The 20262-nt window shown below is 39.7% G+C and overlaps 1 protein-coding gene across 1 annotated transcript; it reads left to right on the plus strand.

Annotated features, from left to right (window-relative positions):
- The first annotated feature begins 318 nt into the window (after positions 1–318).
- On the plus strand, positions 319–20131 carry tmem127 (transmembrane protein 127). Its single transcript, XM_051930602.1, has 4 exons — positions 319–1288; positions 6546–6710; positions 16608–19488; positions 19643–20131. The coding sequence occupies exons 1-3, from the start codon at positions 1045–1047 to the stop codon at positions 16916–16918; spliced, it is 720 nt and encodes a 239-aa protein (XP_051786562.1). The 5' UTR covers positions 319–1044; the 3' UTR covers positions 16919–19488; positions 19643–20131.
- Positions 20132–20262: the final 131 nt, after the last annotated feature.

Genomic DNA, 20262 nt, shown 5'->3' on the forward strand with positions numbered 1-20262 from the left:
CCTTTGATATGTTTGTTCACCTTGCGATGGGCTGGCTTCCTGCCCAAATATTGCTCCTGCAGTGCATCCAGTGCTTGCTGGAATACACTCCTGCTGTCCTGCAGGTTTGGAAAATGAATGGATGGGCAATCATAGGTTTCACAATATTTTGAATGAGAAAATCAATAAAAAGAAAATCTATTACATTTAAATTCAGAATATTTATGAAACAAAAGAAAACGTTGTCTAGTTATTTTAGATTGTTTATTAAAATCTACAGATTTTTCCCTGATATTGTAATACAACTACATAGACCATGATGCACCGGATTCACATCCTGTTGCCAGGAAATAACTTCCTTCCAGAAATCCGGAAGAGAGCAGGGTAGAAAGCGACTTTATTTATGTTTTCTTTTTTTTTGTTTTAAACAAGGTAGTATTTGTTTCTTGTTTTGATTTGTGAGGGTATAGACAAGAACTGTAGCAGGCAGGGTAGGTGAAAACTGTATTCCGTCTGTTACTGGGTGTCCTAGACGGCTCCATTTCACCTTTTTTTTTTTTTTTTTTTATTGTTGCGGTTTTCGTGCGGCATCGGTGTAATGGGAAAAAGATTTAAACTCAAAAACGCTGCGAGACAAAGAAGCTTAACTTGTTGAACGGAATGTTTATATTGCACACGTCGATTATTGTTTTTCGTTTCAATAAAGGAGTCTAAAACCAAACCAGTTTCTTTGAACAGAATTTTAAGTCGATCACAGCAAAGGCCTTTCTGAAATATTAAAATAAGACACGAAAGAACCGGGGTATTCAACTGGATTGTGTCATTGATGGCTTTTTATGTGTACTGTCTGATACTTGAGATATCCGCATGCTTGCTTTTGGACAATCAAGTTATTCTAGTTCACTTGTCCCGTGAGTGTTAAAGCAGTAACTAGCTATTTAAAGTACTCTGTCCTCGCGACATTGATATACATTATTTAATTTCCTCCATCGTTGCGTGTCAGGACGGGCGTTTCTCGGTTCGGAGTTGCTCTATCTGAGTAATTGACGGTTTCTTTTTTTGGAGATGTATGCGCCCACGGCACCTACAATACCCGGCAGTCGGCGAAGGCGAGGTCCAGGGGGTAGTGCCCTTCCAAAGCAGCCGGAACGCAGTTTGGCTTCTGCTCTGCCCGGCGCCTTGTCCATTACAGCCCTGTGCACGGCATTGGCAGAACCGGCCTGGCTGCGGGTCCACGGAGGCATCTGTCCCAGGCAGGAGCTGGGCGTGGCGGACGTGCTGGGACACGTGGAGGCCAAGTTATTAGAAGGTAGGAATCCACGTTTTCGTATGTCTGTCTATCTTCCTATCTAGCTACCTGAATATTGTACTAACTCTATATACTTATTGCATCTATCGGTTATCATTTTATAGCCGATTATTGCTTTACCTCGCTAATTACCTGGCATTGTGTTACCTGTTCATCATTTATTTGACCTCATACCTATCCATCCAGCTATCTGTTATTTCTAAGTGTAGCGGCAGTTACAGTAATGAACAAACACAATTTGTTTTAATATCTCACAAATTATTTTATCATATTTGCACATATTGAACTCCATTAAAATATTCACATGTATGGTTTGGAAAGAGTGTGTTTACCCCTACATTTAATGACTTCAACTAAGGTTAACTAGTATCAGGCGATGGCAAACCTGGGGTCAGATTTATAAAACTTGTATACACACATAAAGAGACTCGAAATGCGTGTATGAAAGTTGACAAGAGAATGTGTGGATATTTATGGCGCATGCAATATTTTTGAGAAACTAGGAAATTATGACACTCTTGATCAAGCAGGAGAATACAGCCAGCTAAAAGATGACTCATGCTTATAATAATTAACATCACTGAGCTGTTTTGAGAATTGTATCTCAAAGTTATGATGTACATGTATTTTACTTCCCTTTTAGGAGGATCAATGCTACGTATTTGCACTGAAAAACGTTTTCATTTATTTTCAGTTTATATAGTCTATATTACCGTCTATATTACCTTTTGTCACTTCTCATGGAACTGTCCAACAGGTCAGGAACATCTCAGCCAAGCTTTACATAGTGCTGAAAGCCCTTCACCGTCTGGTGAGGTATTGTATCCTGTCTTCATTTGGTGTGGGTGTACATGCATAAAACATAATGTGCTTTTGCCAACTTAAAAAGGCAATTTGCACCATTGTCCGGTTCTCCTAATGTATTAGGAGCAATTGGCTACACTAGCTTTGCAATAAGGCCACCTAGTGAGAATGAAGCTGCTTTTGTTAACCATAATCAGTTACATTCCATTAAGGCGCAAGTTATCTGTAATACCAAGGTGAGACTGACAAATGTCATTGTTCAGTAGCCTGGCTCACTCTATGATTAATTATTTTTTTTGAGGAAAAGTAGCTTTGGCAGATGTGAAGGTGCTGTACGTGGTGGCTGGCATGATGGTAAGATAACTGGCTAACAACTCAGTTTTTCTTATGGCCTTTACTATTAATTTTAACAGCAATCCTGTCATTACATTTGTCAAATGATAGTGGCTACCCGGTCAGATGCTGGTGCCTTACTCCTTACCTGACCCTCAGAATTTAGAGGAGAGGCGCTATTAAACCACACATGATCTTGTGTGGTCAGTTCCAGAGTGCAGCCAGATACTCTTGAATGCAGTAGGAGGGGTCGCACTGATTCAGAAGGGCAGCTACTCTACCAGCCAATGAAGTTCTGCAGCATTGTGACTGCATATGTATGAGGCTGATTAGCATTGACCATGTATGGTTGTTTGAGGGTGGCAGTAAGGCAGAGTTCAAGATGCATTCGTGTACACACATTTACAAGATGGTGGTAGTTTATAAAGGCAGATTGAGTGGAAATGTTTGTATCCAGGTTTCATAAATCAGATTTTTTTTTTGGATATGCATTTTCTTATTTTTTGGTTTTTGCAAATTTTCATGCTCAAATCTAAGCTGGGGTCCAATTAATGAAACAAAATTGGAGGTGTAGCTTAGAGATACTTTGAACAATAAAAGAAAAGACGAAAACATTTTGCACTTACTATTCACAATAAAAATCTGCTGATATGAAGCATGTCTTGCAAAAAAAGAGACTCCAGAAGATCTTCAATCAAGAATTGCTTATTTGTATAAAACTCTAAAAGGGTTACAAAGTAATTTTAAGGGGTTTAGATATTCATCAGTCCACAGTTAGACACATTGTGTGAATTATGGAAATGATTTAATACTTTACCCGTTTCCAGTGAGAGTTGGACTCCGCCAGGGCTGCCCTTTGTCACCGATTCTGTTCATAACTTTTATGGACAGAATTTCTAGGCGCAGCCAGGGCGTTGAGGGGGTCCGGTTTGGTGGGCTCAGGATTGGGTCACTGCTTTTTGCAGATGATGTTGTCCTGTTTGCTTCATCAGGCCGTGATCTTCAGCTCTCTCTGGATCGGTTCGCAGCAGAGTGTGAAGCGGCTGGGATGAGAATCAGCACCTCCAAATCCGAGACCATGGTCCTCAGCCGGAAAAGGGTGGAGTGCCCTCTCAGGGTTGGTAGCGAGATCCTGCCTCAAGTGGAGGAGTTCAAGTATCTCGGGATCTTGTTCACGAGTGAGGGAAGAATGGAGCGTGAGATCGACAGGCGGATCGGTGCGGCATCCGCAGTAATGCGGGCGCTGCATCGGTCTGTCGTGGTGAAAAAGGAGCTGAGCCGCAAGGCGAAGCTCTCAATTTACCAGTCGATCTATGTTCCTACCCTCACCTATGGTCATGAACTATGGGTAGTGACCGAAAGAACGAGATCGCGAATACAAGCGGCTGAAATGAGTTTCCTCCGCAGGGTGTCTGGGCTTTCCCTTAAAGATAGGGTGAGAAGCTCAGTCATCCGGGAGGGGCTCAGAGTAGAGCCGCTGCTCCTCCGCATCGAGAGGAGTCAGATGAGGTGGCTCGGGCATCTGATCAGGATGCCTCCTGGACGCCTCCCTGGTGAGGTGTTCCGAGCACGTCCAACCGGGAGGAGGCCCCAGGGAAGACCCAGGACACGTTGGAGGGACTATGTCTCTCGACTGGCCTGGGAACGCCTTGGGATTCTCCCGGAAGAGCTAGAAGAAGTGGCCGGGGAGAGGGAAGTCTGGGCATCTCTGCTCAAGCTGCTGCCCCCGCGACCCGACCTCGGATAAGCGGGAGACAATGGATGGATGGATGGACTTTGGCTGCTCTGACTAGAAATGAGTGCCTAGCCAAAAGGCACAATGAAGAGTGATCAGTGAGGTAAAAAAGAACCCTAGAGTAACTGCTAAAGGCTTGAAGGAACCATTGGAAACATGTTAAGGTTTGTGTCCTTGATTTAAACATACACAAAACTTTGAACAGGTGAGGAATAAGCCACAGTTGTCCAAAAACAAAAATCATTACTTGGAAACTGTATGCTTACTGATGAAATTAAATTAAGGTGCAATATTTCATGGTGAACACGCAGTAGTATATATGGAATAAAAAAAGAACATTACATGAGAACATCATTCAAACAGTGAAAAATGGTGCAGGGAGCTGTAGGACCCAGACTACTTGCTATTATCGAGGGGAAAATTTTTTTTTTTTTTTTGTTCTTTATTTCGCCTTATACAATTTCTTGTATTAGGAATTTGGTAGTTTTCGCATACCCCTTGGGGTCAGAGCGCAGGGTTAGCCTTTGTACAGCACCCCTGGAGCAATTACAGGTTAAGGGCCTTGCTCAAGGGCCCAGCAGAGCAGTGGCCTTTTTTGGCAGTGACGGGGATTCGAACCAGCAACCTTCGGGATGCTAGCGCAGCTCCTTAGCCTCAGAGCCACCACTCCGCTCTAAAATGAATTAATTAATTAATTCCCAAGTTTAACAAGGTATCCAATGGGATAATGTCACGGTAGCTGTGTGCCAGCTGAGTGAAGCAGCGGGACAGTGACCCTAAATGTCAAAAGTAAATCTACTAAATAATGGCTTTAGAAAAGGAAAATCTGCCTTTTGGAGTGTCCCAGTCAGAGCCCAGTCCTTAACCCAATAGAGAAGCTGTGGAATGAGATCAGTTCACTTCAGACATACTAAGAGTATGGCTGAGCTGATGCAGTTTTGTAAGGAAGAATGGTCCAAAATTCCCCCAGTATGTTGTGCAGGTCTGATCTGCAGCCACCAGATGTACTTTTTAGAGGTCATTGCTGCCAAAGGAGGTTTGACCTGTTATTAAATCCAAGTTTTCAATTACCTTTTTACAGCACACTTCTGAATGTTTGATGGTTGTATTCAATAATGACATGAGATACTGTTCCTGTGTTATTAACTTAAGCATATTGTGTTTGTCTGTAATTGCGACTTGTATGAATATCGGATCACATTTTATGACCAATTAAAAATAAGGTCATTCCATGGGTTCAGATACTTTTTCTTGTCACTGTATCTCTGGTCCTATTCAGCTACATGTTTATTACCATAACTAGCTACCTATCTGTTGTCATGTTTAGCTACCGGTTGTCTCATCTAGCTATATTCCCATGTACTTTTACTTCTAGGGTTCTATCTCTTTGTTTAGCTAATTTTTGTTTCTAGGAATCTGTCTACATGTTGGGGTGGAGTGGTGGATCTGAAGCTAGGGGTCTGTGCCGGCAATTGGAAGGTCACTGGTTCGAATCCCATAAATGGCAGAAGTGACTCTGTTGGCCCTTTGAGCAAGGCCCTTACCCTACAGTTGTTTCATCCTGAGTATGACATTAATCTGCATCCAGTCCTGCAAGCAGGTCCTCCAACTTGCAAGGAAAACTTTGGGGTTGGTGGCAGGATTGACACTCCAGCCACTGAAAAAAAACCAAAAAAAAAACAACTTGCACTGTTCCAGTGTGGTGCTGAGGTGTAACCTGTTGCACGGCTTCACTTGGGTCCCAGTTTGGGTGGTTCATTGTGTGGTGGGTGTGACGATGCATTGTAAAGTCAGTGTATTCTCCCAACCTGTCTACTGTGATATCTAAATACATCATACCTAGCTCTCCATCTATGGTTCATTTGTCTGCTTCCTATATTTAGCTTCCTACCAATTGTTCAGTCAACCAAACTACCAATCTGTTGTCATATCTACCTATCAATCAATCAATTAATTTATTGTCATTTCTAGATACCTATCAATTGGTAGGCGATCATATCTAGGTAGATTTTTTAAGTCTTCCTTCACTAGATCCAAGCTTTCCAAATTTTCTATAATAATTTTAATTTGTGAAATCCAAAAGACTGTCTAGTCATACAAATCTTGTGTTGTTCAGAGGAAAAATTAGAATCAGTAGTTTACTTCAGAGTTCAGGAAGTGATGAAACAGGTTAGGGATAATGCTTTTTTTTTTTTAATTTTTTTTTTTTTTTTGCATTATTATTGTATAAACAGATTTACTGTTCCCTTTTGTGAGTTGTTGAACTTCTCATTGCCCTAATTTATTAAGATTTGTCCACATTCATTTGAGGTCATTTTTTGAGTAAAACATTGTGATTTGGATGGTTTTTATCTGACATATAATTGTTTTGTTCTGTTTTCTCAGACTACTGCATGAACCCTCAAACAATCCTCCTCCTCCGTGTTATAGCTGCCTTCTGCTTCCTGGGAATCCTTTGCAGCCTTTGTGCATTTCTTTTGGATGTTTTTGGCCCAAAGCACCCAGCTCTGAAAATAACTCGGAGATATGCCTTTGCCCACATATTAACAGGTATTTATTTTCTGTGTGGCTTGATGTTGTTTTTTAGACAAGAACGTCAGTTGCAGTGTGCATTCAGCATGGGATCATTCTGTGATGGTTTTGTCTTAGTAAGTATTTATGGTAACAAAAATTTTAGCCGGGTTTATTTCTGTTACAGAGTGCAATTTAGCTGCATACTAGCAGCGGATCAGGATTAGCGGCATACTAAGACTAAATACTGTTGCAATGTGTGTGTTTTGCAGACGGTGAAGGGGAACAGTGTTGCATACTAACTTAAAACCAATTCGTGTGTGTTGGTGAAAGTCATAAAATGAATACCCACACACATCATACAGACACTTATGGATATGAAGAATTACATATATGCAAATACAAAAATTGGAACATTACACATGGCATGAATCATAAAACATATAGCATCTGTTTGGTTTTGCAGCAATGAACAAGTTGTATTTAACTCTGTGTTACAGAAAACAGTATGTGGTACATGTAAAATTTAGTATTAGTCAGTTCAGGTTGTTCTGTTGCATAGTAATAACAGACCACTTTATAACAACAGGGTTGAGGTAAAGAGATTTTGGTCTCCAGTTGGGAAAAACCTAGTTTAATTGCTTTGGCAAGGGAAAAATAATAAGAAAGTAAAGATGTTATGTCTCAGGGCTAGTAGTAAGGCTTTTGGTATCAAATACTCCTGTCCTCAGCAGCTGGTTTACTCTGAAAAGCCACTTTCCAATGGTGATATTTCTTTTATATTGTGGAACAAGAAGAGGTAGGACTTTGGAAGTAAGGTGGAAATGATGTCGCATCTCTTTGGAAATATCCTCTTCCACTCTAAGGTTGGAAATAGAAAGTGAGTTGGAGACTTAATTTTCTCCACGTGTTCACCCAGACAAGACACCAAAAGTCTCTTGCCACGCTCATATGTTTGACAAAGTTTAACCATGTCTTGTTCTTCTTTTGGCTGCTCCCGTTAGGGGTTGCCACAGTGGATCATCTTCTTCCATATCTTTCTGTCCTCTGCATCTTGTTCTGTTACACCAATCACCTGCATGTCCTCTCTCACCACATCCATAAACCTTCTCTTAGGCCTTCCTCTTTTTCTCTTGCCAGGCAACTCTATCCTTAGCATTCTTCTCCCAATATACTCAGCATCTTTCCTCTGCACATGTCCAAACCAATGCAATCTTGCACCTCTGACTTTGTCTCCCAACCGTCCAACTTGAGCTGACCCTCTGATGTACTCATTTCTAATCCTATCCATCCTTGTCACACCCAATGCAAATCTTAGGATTTTAACTCTGCTGCCTCCAGCTCTGTCTCCTGCTTTCTGGTCAATGCCACCGTCTCCAACTCATATAACATAGCTGGTCTCACTACCGTCCTGATGTCCTTCCCTTTCACTCTTGCTGATACCCGTCTGTTACAAATCACTCCTGACATTCTTCTCCACCCATTCCACTGTGCCTGCACTCTCTTTTTCACCTCTCTTCCACAATCCCCATTACTCGATACAGTTGATCCCAAGTATTTAAACTCATCCACCTTCGCCAGCTCTACTCCTTGCATCCTCACCATTTCACTGACCTCCCTCTCATTTACATACATGTATTCTGTCTTGTTCTTACTGACCTTCTTTCCTCTCCTCTCTAGAGCATATCTCCACCTCTCCAGGATCTCCTCAACCTGCTCCCTACTATCGCTACAGATCACAATGTCATCTGCAAACATCATAGTCCACGGGGACTCCTGTCTAATCTCGTCTGTCAACCTGTCCATCACCATTGCAAATAAGAAAGGGCTCAGAGCCGATCTCTGATATAATCCCACCTCCACCTTGAATGCTTCCGTCACAACTACCGCAGACCTCACCATGGTCACACTTCCCTCGTACATATCCTGTACAACTGTTGCATACATCTCTGCCATTCCCAACTTCCTCATACAATACCACAACTCCTCTCGAGGCACCCTGTCATATGCTTTCTCCAGGTCCACAAAGACGCAATGCAACTCTTTCTGGCCTTCTCTATACTTCTCCATCAACACCCTCAGAGCAAACCTTGCATCTGTGGTGCTCTTTCTTGGCATGAAACCATATTGCTGCTCACTAATCATCACCTCACTTTTTAACCTAGCTTCCACTACTCTTTCCCATAACTTCATGATGTGGCTTATCAATTTCATCCCCCTGTAGTTACCACAGTTCTGCACATCCCCCTTAGTCTTAAATATTGTCACCAGTACACTTCTTCTCCACTCCTCAGGCATCCTCTCACTTTCCAAGATTCCATTAAACAATCTGGTTAAAAACTCCACTGCCATCTCTCCTAAACACCTCCATGCTTCCATAGTTATGTCATCTGGACCAATGGCCTTTCCATTCTTCATCCTCTTCATAGCTGTCCTTACTTCCTCCTTGCTAATCCGTTATACTTCCTGATTCACTATCACCACATCATCCAACCTCTTCTCTCTCTCGTTCTCTTCATTCATTAGCCTCTCAAAGTACTCTTTCCATCTGCTCAACACACTCTCCTTACTTGTGAGTATGTTTCCATCTTTATCCTTTATCACACTAACCTGCTGCACATCTTTCTCAGCTCGATCCCTCTGTCTAGCCAATCGGTACAGGTCCTTTTATCCCTCTTTAGTGTCCAACCTCTCATACAACTCATCATACGCCTTTTCTTTAGCCTTCACCACCTCTCTCTTCACCTTGCACCTTATCTCCTTGTACTCTTGTCTACTTTCTGCATCTCTCTGACTATCCCACTTCTTCTTTGCCATCCTCTTCCTCTGTATACTCTCCTGTACTTCCCCATTCCACCACCAGGTTTCCTTTTCCTCCTTCCTCTGTCCAGATGTCACGCCAAGCACCCTTCTTGCTGTCACCCTTACTACATCTGCTGTAATTTCCCAACTGTCTGGTAACTCTTCACTGCCACCCAGTGCCTGTTTCACATCCTCCCTAAACTCAACCTTGCAGTCTTGCTTTTTCAACTTCCACCATTTGATCCTTGACTCTGTCCTCACTCTCCTCCTCTTCTTGATCTCCAATGTCATCCTACAGACCACCATCCTATGCTGCTTAACTACACTTTCCCCTGCCACCACTTTGCAGTCTTCAATCTCCTTCAGATTGACTCTTCTGCACAGGATGTGATCTACCTGTGTGAATCTTCCTCCACTCTTGTACGTAACCCTATGTTCCTCCCTCTTCTTAAAATACATATTCACCATAGTCATGTCCATCCTTTTGGCAAAATCCACTATCCTCTGACCACCTTCATTCTTCTCCTTGACACCATGCCTACCCATCGCCTCCTCGTCTCCTCTGTTCCCTTCACCAACATGTCCATTGAAATCCGCTCCAATCACCTCTTTCTGTCCCTTGTGTACACTGTTCATCACTTCATCCAACTCACTCCAAAAATCTTCTTTCTCCTCCATCGCACACCCAACTTGCGGGGCATATGCACTAACAACATTCATCATCACACCTCCAGTTTCCAGCTTCGTAATCATTACCCTGTCTGACACTCTTTTCACCTCCAAAACACTCTTGACATAGTGTTCCTTCAGAATAACCCCTACTCCATTGCACCTCCTATCCACACCATGATGGAACAATTTGAATCCACCTCTGATCCACCTGGCCTTACTCCCTTTCCATTTAGTCTCTTGCACGCACAATATATCAATCTTCCTTCTCTCCAGCATATCTGCTAACTCTCTTCCCTTAACAGTCATACTGCCAACATTCAAAGTTCCTACACTCAGTTAAACTCTCTTTACCTTCCTCCTCTCCTCCTGCCTCTGGACACGTCTCCCCCCTCTTTTTCTCCTTCTTCTTCTTTGGCCAACAGTAGCCCAATTTCCGCCAGCACCCTGTTGGCTAACAGTACTGGTGGCGGTCGTTGTTAACCCGGGGCTCGACCAATCTGGTATGGAAATTTGTATTGTTGTCTGCATATTGATTTGGCAAAATTTTACACCGGATGCCCATCCTGACGTAACCCTCCCTATTTATCTGGGCTTGGGACTGGCATGAAGAAACACACTGGTTTTTGCATCCCCTGTGGCTGGGTTACAAAGTTTAACCATGTAATATTGGCAAAATTCTTAGTAAAGTGAGCATTGAAAGATGATGGTGAAAGATAATGCAAGTTTATTCCATGCTGTGGCCCTTCCAAGTACTGTGAAAGTATGTTTGTGGGTGTCCTCCAAATCTGATGATTAATTTTCCACAATGTGGACTGTAAAGAGTTTGTGCTGTGGTTTGTAGTTCACTCTGATTAGGCATTCTGGAAGAATGATTTCTAACATCTGCTGATATATACTTTTTGACAATGCTTGGATTATTAACGTTAATTGGCACATAATAGCTAACAATTATCAACATTTTCAGGGACGTGGCAACTGAAAGATTATGATGCTTAAGAAGCATCACATATTTCTTTTTGTTTCTTTTAATTCTGCATTTACTGAAGATATTTCTGGATAATGATGCATTGTTCAGTGAAACAATAGTATTAAATTTAGACTTCAGATCTACTAGTTAACACCACTCCATGCAATGGTTGAATATACTAATAATGCATTATATTCCCGATTCTTGAACAATATATACAGTATTTTTTTATTCTTCCTAACAGTATAGTGTTTCTAAAAATTTATACATAGAAATGACAGAAAAAAGTTGATAATTATGTTTTATTGTTACACTTCTGTTCTTAGTGCATGTGGTTGAGTTTCTCTTAAAACTGTTATTTCTTCAGACCTCTTCAAACTGAAATTTCCATTACTAAAACTGCTACTTTTATATCTTGGGTCACATTTGTTCTGACATGTTTTCCATGGTTTAAGTGGACAAGTGTGTAGTTGTACACCACACTGAACAGAAAATTGTTGCTATATCTATCAATATTTGAAATGGAAACCACTTACTACAGCTTTCTGTTAAGTTCTTCCATTGTTTGACTTGGCAGGCTGCTTACGTTTTATACAGGTAGTATGATGACAGATTCATGTAGCAGAAAGGTCTTTTCTGATCAGGTCGAGGTTACATTGAACCAGTAGAACACTGAATCACTTTGGAAAAAGCAGAACTATTTGCCTACCAAAACCTGGGGCACTGATAGTCTCATAATTGTATGCTTACACTTTGTGGAGTTGCTTGTGAACTGCGAGCAAGCAAACAACAGGTAAAATATGACAGTATGATTGATGCATTCTGTATTTATGATGATGAAATTTACTTACACCTAAACCTTGATTGTTTTTTTTTTTTGTTTTTTTGTTTTTGTTCTTTATTTCGCCTTATACAATTTCTTGTATTAGGAATTTGTTAGTTTTCGCCTACCCCTTGGGGTCAGAGCGCAGGGTCAGCCATTATATAGTGCCCCTAGAGCAATTACAGGTTAAGAGCCTTGCTCAAGGGCCCAGCAGAGTAGGATCTCTTTTTTGGCAGTGACGGGGATTTGAACCGGCAAACTTCGGGATGCCAGCGCAGATCTTTAGCCTCAGAGCCACCACTCCGCCCTATACAGTAATCCCTCCTCCATCGCGGGGGTTGCGTTCCAGAGCCACCCGCGAAATAAGAAAATCCGCGAAGTAGAAACCATATGTTTATATGGTTATTTTTATATTGTCATGCTTGGGTCACAGATTTGCGAAGAAACACAGGAGGTTGTAGAGAGACAGGAACGTTATTCAAACACTGCAAACAAACATTTGTCTCTTTTTCAAAAGTTTAAACTGTGCTCCATGACAAGACAGAGATGACAGTTCCGTCTCACAATTAAAAGAATGCAAACATATATTCCTTTTCAAAGGAGTGCGCGTCAGGAGAGAGAGAACAAAGCAAGCAGTCAAAAAAAAAAATCAATAGGGCTGTTTAGCTTTTAAGTATGCGAAGCACCGCCGGTACAAAGCTGTTGAAGGCGGTAGCTCACACCCCCTCCGTCAGGAGCAGACAAAGAGAGAGAGAGACAGAGAAAAACAAAGTCAAAAATCAATACGTGCCCTTTGAGCTTTTAAGTATGCGAAGCACCGTGCAGCATGTCCTTCAGGAAGCAGCTGCACACAGAATGTAGCAACATCCCTAATGTCTAGGTGTGCGAACAGCCCCCCTGCTCACACCCCCCTACGTCAGCGCAAGAGAGAGAGAGAGAAAGTAAGTTGGGTAGCTTCTCAGCCATCTGCCAATAGCGTCCCTTGTATGAAATCAACTGGGCAAACCAACTGAGGAAGCATGTACCAGAAATTAAAAGACCCATTGTCCGCAGAAACCCGCGAAGCAGCGAAAAATCCGCGATATATATTTAAATATGCTTACATATAAAATCCGCGATGGAGTGAAGCCGCGAAAGGCGAAGCGCGATATAGCGAGGGATCACTGTATAATAAATATGTTGCAAATCAGTGAAAAAAATGAGAAAATAGATTGAGTAGTATAACTACTATGAGTAACAAAGCATGTCTGTTGATATTCATGTTGCTTTATTACCCTGCTGTGATATTTCTATACTTGTGTTTGTCACAGTTTTTCATAGCAACTATATCTGTTTGAAAGCCTTACTCATACCTATGTTACTGAATAATAAATATCTAAAATACAGTGCATCCAGAAAGTATTCACAGCGCATCACTTTTTCCACATTTATGTTAGAGCCTTATTCCAAAATGAATTAAATTCATTTTTTTCCTCAGAATTCTACACACAACACCCCATAATGACAACATGAAAAAAAGTTTACTTGAGGTTTTTGCAAATTTATTGAAAATAAAAAAACTGAGAAATCACATGTACATAAGTATTCACAGCCTTTGCTCAATACTTTGTCGATGCACCTTTGGCAGCAATTACAGCCTCACGTCTTTTTGAATATGATGCCACAAGCTTGGCACACCTATCCTTGGCCAGTTTCGCCCATTCCTCTTTGCAGCACCTCTCAAGCTCCATCAGATTGGATGGGAAGCGTCGGTGCACAGCCATTTTAAGATCTCTCCAGAGATGTTCAATCGGATTCAAGTCTGGGCTCTGGCTGGGCCACTCAAGGACATTCACAGAGATGTCCTGAAGCCACTCTTTTGATATCATGGCTGTGTGCTTAGGGTCGTTGTCCTGCTGAAAGATGAACCGTCGCCCCAGTCTGAGATCAAGAGCACTCTGGAGCAGGTTTTCATCCAGGATGTCTCTGTACATTGCTGCAGTCATCTTTCCCTTTATCCTGACTAGTCTCCCAGTCCCTGCCGCTGAAAAACATCCCCACAGCATGATGCTGCCACCACCATGCTTCACTGTAGGGATGGTATTGGCCTGGTGATGAGCGGTGCCTGGTTTCCTCCAAATGTGACGCCTGGCATTCACACCAAAGAGTTCAATCTTTGTCTCATCAGACCAGATTTTCTTTCTCATGGTCTGAGAGTCCTTCAGGTGCCTTTTGGCAAACTCCAGGCGGGCTGCCATGTGCCTTTTACTAAGGAGTGGCTTCCGTCTGGCCACTCTACCATATAGGCCTGATTGGTGGATTGCTGCAGAGATGTTTGTCCTTCTGGAAGGTTCTCCTCTCTCCACAGAGGACCTCTGGAGCTCTGACAGAGTGACCATCGGGTTCTTGGTCACCTCCCTGACTAAGGCCCTTCTCCCCCGATCGCTCAGTTTAGATGGCCAGCCAGCTCTAGGAAGAGTCCTGGTGGTTTCGAACTTCTTCCACTTATGGATGATGGAGGCCACTGTGCTCATTGGGACCTTCAAAGCAGCAGAAATTTTTCTGTAACCTTCCCCAGATTTGTGCCTCGAGACAATCCTGTCTCAGAGGTCTACAGACAATTCCTTTGACTTTCTTGGTTTGACATGAACTGTCAACTGTGGGACCTTATATAGACAGGTGTGTGCCTTTCCAAATCATGTGCAATCACCTGAATTTACCACAGGTGGACTCCAGTTAAGCTGCAGAAACATCTCAAGGATGATCAGGGGAAACAGGATGCACCTGAGCTCAATTTTGAGCTTCATGGCAAAGGCTGTGAATACTTATGTACATGTGCTTTCTCAATTTTTTTATTTTTAATAAATCTGCAAAAACCTCAAGTAAACTTTTTTCATGTTGTCATTATGGGGTGTTGTGTGGATGAATTTAATCCATTTTGGAATAAGGCTGTAACATAACATAACATAACAAAATGTGGAAAAAGTGATGCGCTGTGAATACTTTCCGGATGCACTGTATGACAATAAAATCAGATTGTTTAGAAATAATTCACATAATTTTCTATTTTTTTAAATATTAAAGAAATGCATATCTCTCTATTATATAAAAAAATCTTGAGACAAGACTTTTTCAGAGAGATAATTTCAAGTCCTGCGAGACAAGACTTTGTGCCAAGAGATGAATTGAGAACCTAACAGGTCCAAGTGTGGGCAGAAATAAAAGACAAACAGTAGAAGAAGAAAAGACAGAGTAGAAGACAAAGTAGAACGTCATAAAGAGGTTCAAAAACATTGGCATGATACACATACAGAGCAGGTTAGAGAAAATGAAAGTACCAAAATTTGAAATTCTCAAAAAACTGAGTAAAAATCGCATCAGTGCTAACAAACGGAAATTATTACTCGGTGAAATAACTGAACAGCAAAAAGAGATCGAATATATGGACATAGGTGATATGACAGAAGTATGTAGACATTGTTTGGCTTTAAAGTTTAAGCTGGAGACTTGTACATCGTCTAATTCGTGTTGCCATCAGGAAAAAGTAGTGCTTCTTCCCAATGGAGAGGCATATCCGTGAGAAATAAAAGATTTGTTATTTGGTGAAAGTGAAATCCACAAACACTACAGGCAAAATATCTGAATCTACAATAATCTGTTCACATTTGCATCATTCAATGCTCAAAAAATAGATTTACGTGATTCAGGACCATAATCTATAAGAATCTGTGGTCCCACAACAATTAAACTTACTACCAGCTTAATTTCAAAGAAACCACAATTCAGTCAGGTTTAAATTTATGATCATGGAGAAGTGATGTTAACATAGAATCGAAAGAGTTAAATGATCGAACATATTAGAAGTTCTACAGCCAATAATGGATACAAATCCATATGTCCAAAAGTATCGCACTTTACACAAAATTTATCTGAAAAACACGGACAAAGAAGTTTTCCTGGATTTCTATAAGAATCTGAAAGCTTATGCTCGCATATATAATAAACCAACATGTGATGAATTGTCAGCGACAATAGTTTCGAAAGACAGAGTTGATATTCGTGGTTATCCAAAAGCACAGCACGAGCGGCAGATCCGGGAAATGACTAGTGCGTAGGGCCCGCACATGGGTTGGCGAGCAGGGGGCAGAGCCCCCTAGTCTTTTAAATATAGTTTTTCTTGTGGATTATATGTGTTTAGGGATGAGTTGGCAGATTTAAATAAATGTTTTGTGATATCTAGAAATTACATTTTTTAGTTATAAGAGGCAGTTCCAACAAGTATTTAAAATAAAGAACATTCTTGCTTTAACATTTTTAATTGAGTACTGCAAGACTTAAGCAGCTTTTCTTAATGGTAGAAAAATCATACACTTTTTTTTTTTTTTTTTTTTACTTATTTTCTATCTATTTAAAGCAGTGAATTGTAACTGGTATTTTATAGTTGCATTCCAAAAGAGGGAATAAATAAATAGGATTAATAAACCCTTAAGACAACACAATTTTAAATGCAGCTAATAACATACCATGTCTTATATAATGATTCTGATCTGTTTTAAGTGCTACAGACCTGTGCTTAAGTGTTACTATAGAGAGGTTGTATGTGTCCTTGGTGTCGCACACAATTTCATGTCTGTCTTGCTGTGTGCTCAGGCTTCTAAAATAAAATCTTCATTTTTTTGTCTTCCAATGACAGTTTTGCAGTGTGCTACAGTGATTGGCTTCTGTTATTGGGCCTCTGAGTTGATCCTGGCCCTCCAGCAGCAACATAAGAAATATCATGGGTCACTTGTCTACGTCACTTTTGCTGTTAGTTTTTACTTAGTTGCAGGGGCAGGTGGAGCCTCCATTCTTGCAACTGCTGCCAACCTTCTTCGACATTACCCTACTGAGGAAGAGGAGCAAGCTCTGGAGCTGTTGTCTGAGATGGAAGAGAACAGTGAAGTTTATCCAGGAGATTATGACATTGCCAATCAATTTCAGCCACCTCCTGCTTACACCCCATAACTCTTCTGGCTTTGGTGGGCACCATTTTACATGTAATAGAGTGCTGATATCATAATATGACTAGAGAGTCCAACAATACACACTTATTCTCTTTCAACGAATGGAAAAAAAAGCTGCATGTCTTGGGCCTATTACTGTGGATGGATGCAACAGGTTGTATTGTCCCTGTCAAGAGCTGATAACACAGCATATATTTTTTTATTTGGTCTTAAACTGTGGGGTGAGCACAGATTATATTTTTAGTCATTCCCTCAAACCCAGGAACATTTAAATGGACAAACTTCCTTGTGTCAAACACATCATCTTAAAACCTCTTTAAAAACAGTGTGTAAGAATTCAGAATCGATGCACCTCATGTTATTGCACACTGCTGAACATCACTTGCACATGTTTCTAATGTAGAAATTGAGCAGGGCTTTCAAAAGCTGCATTGTTTGAGTTAAACAATGCATTTGCCTCTTTTCAATACTCAAGTCTGTTCCTTTAAACTACAATGCCATGCTTACACAAGTGGCTGCCCAAAAATGCTGATAGTTTGGGACCATGTTCATTGCTGTGCTTCTTTGTGACTAATGTGCCTAGAAATGATCAGATACATTGTAAAACATATTGCAGAATAGGACAGATGTGATGTGCAGTTTTTTTTTATATATATATAGTTTACTTTGCCTGGAAATAATACCCAGAGGGGATATGCGATGTGCGCTGCTTTTTTGATTGCTGCAATTTGTGTGCTAAAATTCCACTGTAATTTTTGATTATAAACCTTGTGGCTTTGACTAGAATGGAAGATGGACAAATAAACAAGTCTTATTAATCAAACATTTCCCTTTCATCACCTAGCAGAGTGAAAGTACCATGCTTTGGTCCTTTTGGATTTTTCATTTGAATCAGCTTTATTATTGTGTGATTGAAATTAGGGTAGCAGTTACCAAAGTATGGTTTCTTTTGCACTACAGTGTCTTTTTTTTAATCATTGGAGTGTTGTACAATGACTCCTGTGGGTGGCACCATGCAGCCTAAAATATGCAGAATCGTATATGGTGGGCATATATTACCTTTTTCTGGCTTACTCCAATTAATACTTTCCCAGGACTGTTCTGATGTGGAGCTATACATATTGGCATTATGGCCAATTCAAAGCCTGACTATTTATGAACAATGTAGGAATGTTATGACACAAATGCAGTGTGGATTTCTGATGGAAGGAAAAATGTACAGTCTGTGCATTGCTTTTCTTTCAGTATTTAAACATAGCTTTTTGAATATTAGCAAAGATATTTGATTATCGAATTATAGGAGCTGAAAGAGCTGTGGAATACTAGATTTTCAAGAGTCTCCTAACAGTTCTTCAATATAATTGTACACATTGTATGCATACATTTTAAATTAAGTACAAATAAGTAGCAGTCTAGTAAAGGCCAATGAATGTAAAAAATCTAGTTCTAAATATTATATTTTACATTTTCTTAAGAAATATCACAAGCTAAAATCTGGGTAGTCAAAGCGGACTGAAAATGCTTTAAATATATTGATAAGGAAACAGATATATGAGCACCAGAAGGTCCTTGATATTTTTTTAGCTTGAATAACCTGTTAATTTGAATACATTTGTGTGTATTTTTGTTTAGATTACTCACAAAAATGTACATAATGTAAGCAACCCAACTTTTAGCTTGAAATAGATGTCTAGAAATCAGTTAAATGCATATTTGGAATAAGATGGAAACTTAATATGGTCATGATTAAAACTGTAAATTTCTGCCTTAGAACATGTGTCGCAAAACTTTTTACTCTGTCATCTTTCTTGTAGCTGTTTCATTGTTAAATTTTGTTTTTCTTTCTTTCTCACAAATAAGATGGCACTTGTTAATTTATACATTTACTCACTGTCTAATTTTTTACATTGTTTTACATTTTTCGCCATTTACAAAACAATTTTTATAAATACATTTGGTAAAGATGCAGAGAAGTATAATTTGTACACAAGGTAATTTGATAACCCACTCTTTTGTGTGTGTATGGCTGGAAGTGTAACTGTGGCAAAAATGCACTAATGTCTAATAATCAGTGTTTCCAGCACTTTTCACATAATTTTTTAGTGGTGTTGATTAAATGAAAAGAGAAGCAAACAACTTTTTATCAGACTTGTTTCCTCTTAATCTTTAATAAGTTAATCTTTTCCTGAAATAAATTAATAAATGGTAATTTTCTCTACTTATTGGTATTGTTGGTAGAGCATAAATATGCACACAATTCAATGGAATTATTGACACATTTCACATTTGAAGCTTCTTATATTGATTGTATTAGAAAATAGTGTTTTATATATTCAGAAATTTATACATTTTCATTGTACACCACAAAGTGATACAGATACTTGTACAGTTGTGAAAATGTTGTAGCTGAATTGTAATTTACCTTTCATAATTTATAGAAAAAAATCATATGTTTTGGTCTTCAGTTTACTAGTGTTAAAAAGATTCTGGTAGTCAGTTGTTTAACCATAATCCTAAAGGGAGAACCTGTAAGACTTAAAACTTTATTACATTAACATATGAAGTACTAGGGTGTTGTACCGTGTTAGCCATTATGAATGTAGAGAAAAGCCAAGCAAAATGACACCTTTTATTGGCTAACTAGAAAGATTACAATATGCAAGCTTTCGAGGCAACTCAGGCCCCTTCTTCAGGCAAGATGTAAATTAACATATGAAGAAATAAGAGGCATCCAAATAATAATCAAGTAAGAGATAATGAAAGTCAGTAGTCACTTGTCTACCATTCAGTTCAGATGATAGAACCTGGAAGCATAATTGTTAGACTAGTTTTGCTGCTTATTTCTTTGTATTGTTTTTAGTAGCTGATATTTGGAACTTCTTCAAATTCATCTAAATAAAAAGCTTTGTTGGTGCTGGCTAATAAGGATGCAATAGTTTTTCTGGGCGTAAACACTTTTTTTAATGTATATATGAAGATTCCATTGTGTTGCTTGCATTGTTTAAGGCTGGAAAGCCAGACCATCTTCAGTTTGATGGTATAAATAATTAAAAATGTATTATACCCATAAATCCTTTTTTTTATATGTATATATAAAATTTTAAGAATGTTAATTTGTTATTGATATTGCTTTTGGATGTTATAGAAGATGTAAAATGTCTGCTTGATAATGTCTTTTGAATGTTACATGTGAGAATAAATATTACTTTTTTGATTTTTGTTTTACTGAATTTTTTTTCTTTTTGACAAAATCCATTTCATATTCTTGTCTTTTTAAATGCAAAATTTTATATGTTTTCAGCTTATAAATGCAAATTAAATTGCATATGTTTGTTAAGTTTCTTG

Source organism: Erpetoichthys calabaricus, chromosome 1, assembly GCF_900747795.2.
Source record: "Erpetoichthys calabaricus chromosome 1, fErpCal1.3, whole genome shotgun sequence".
In the NCBI taxonomy this organism is placed as follows: Eukaryota; Metazoa; Chordata; class Cladistia; order Polypteriformes; family Polypteridae; genus Erpetoichthys; species Erpetoichthys calabaricus.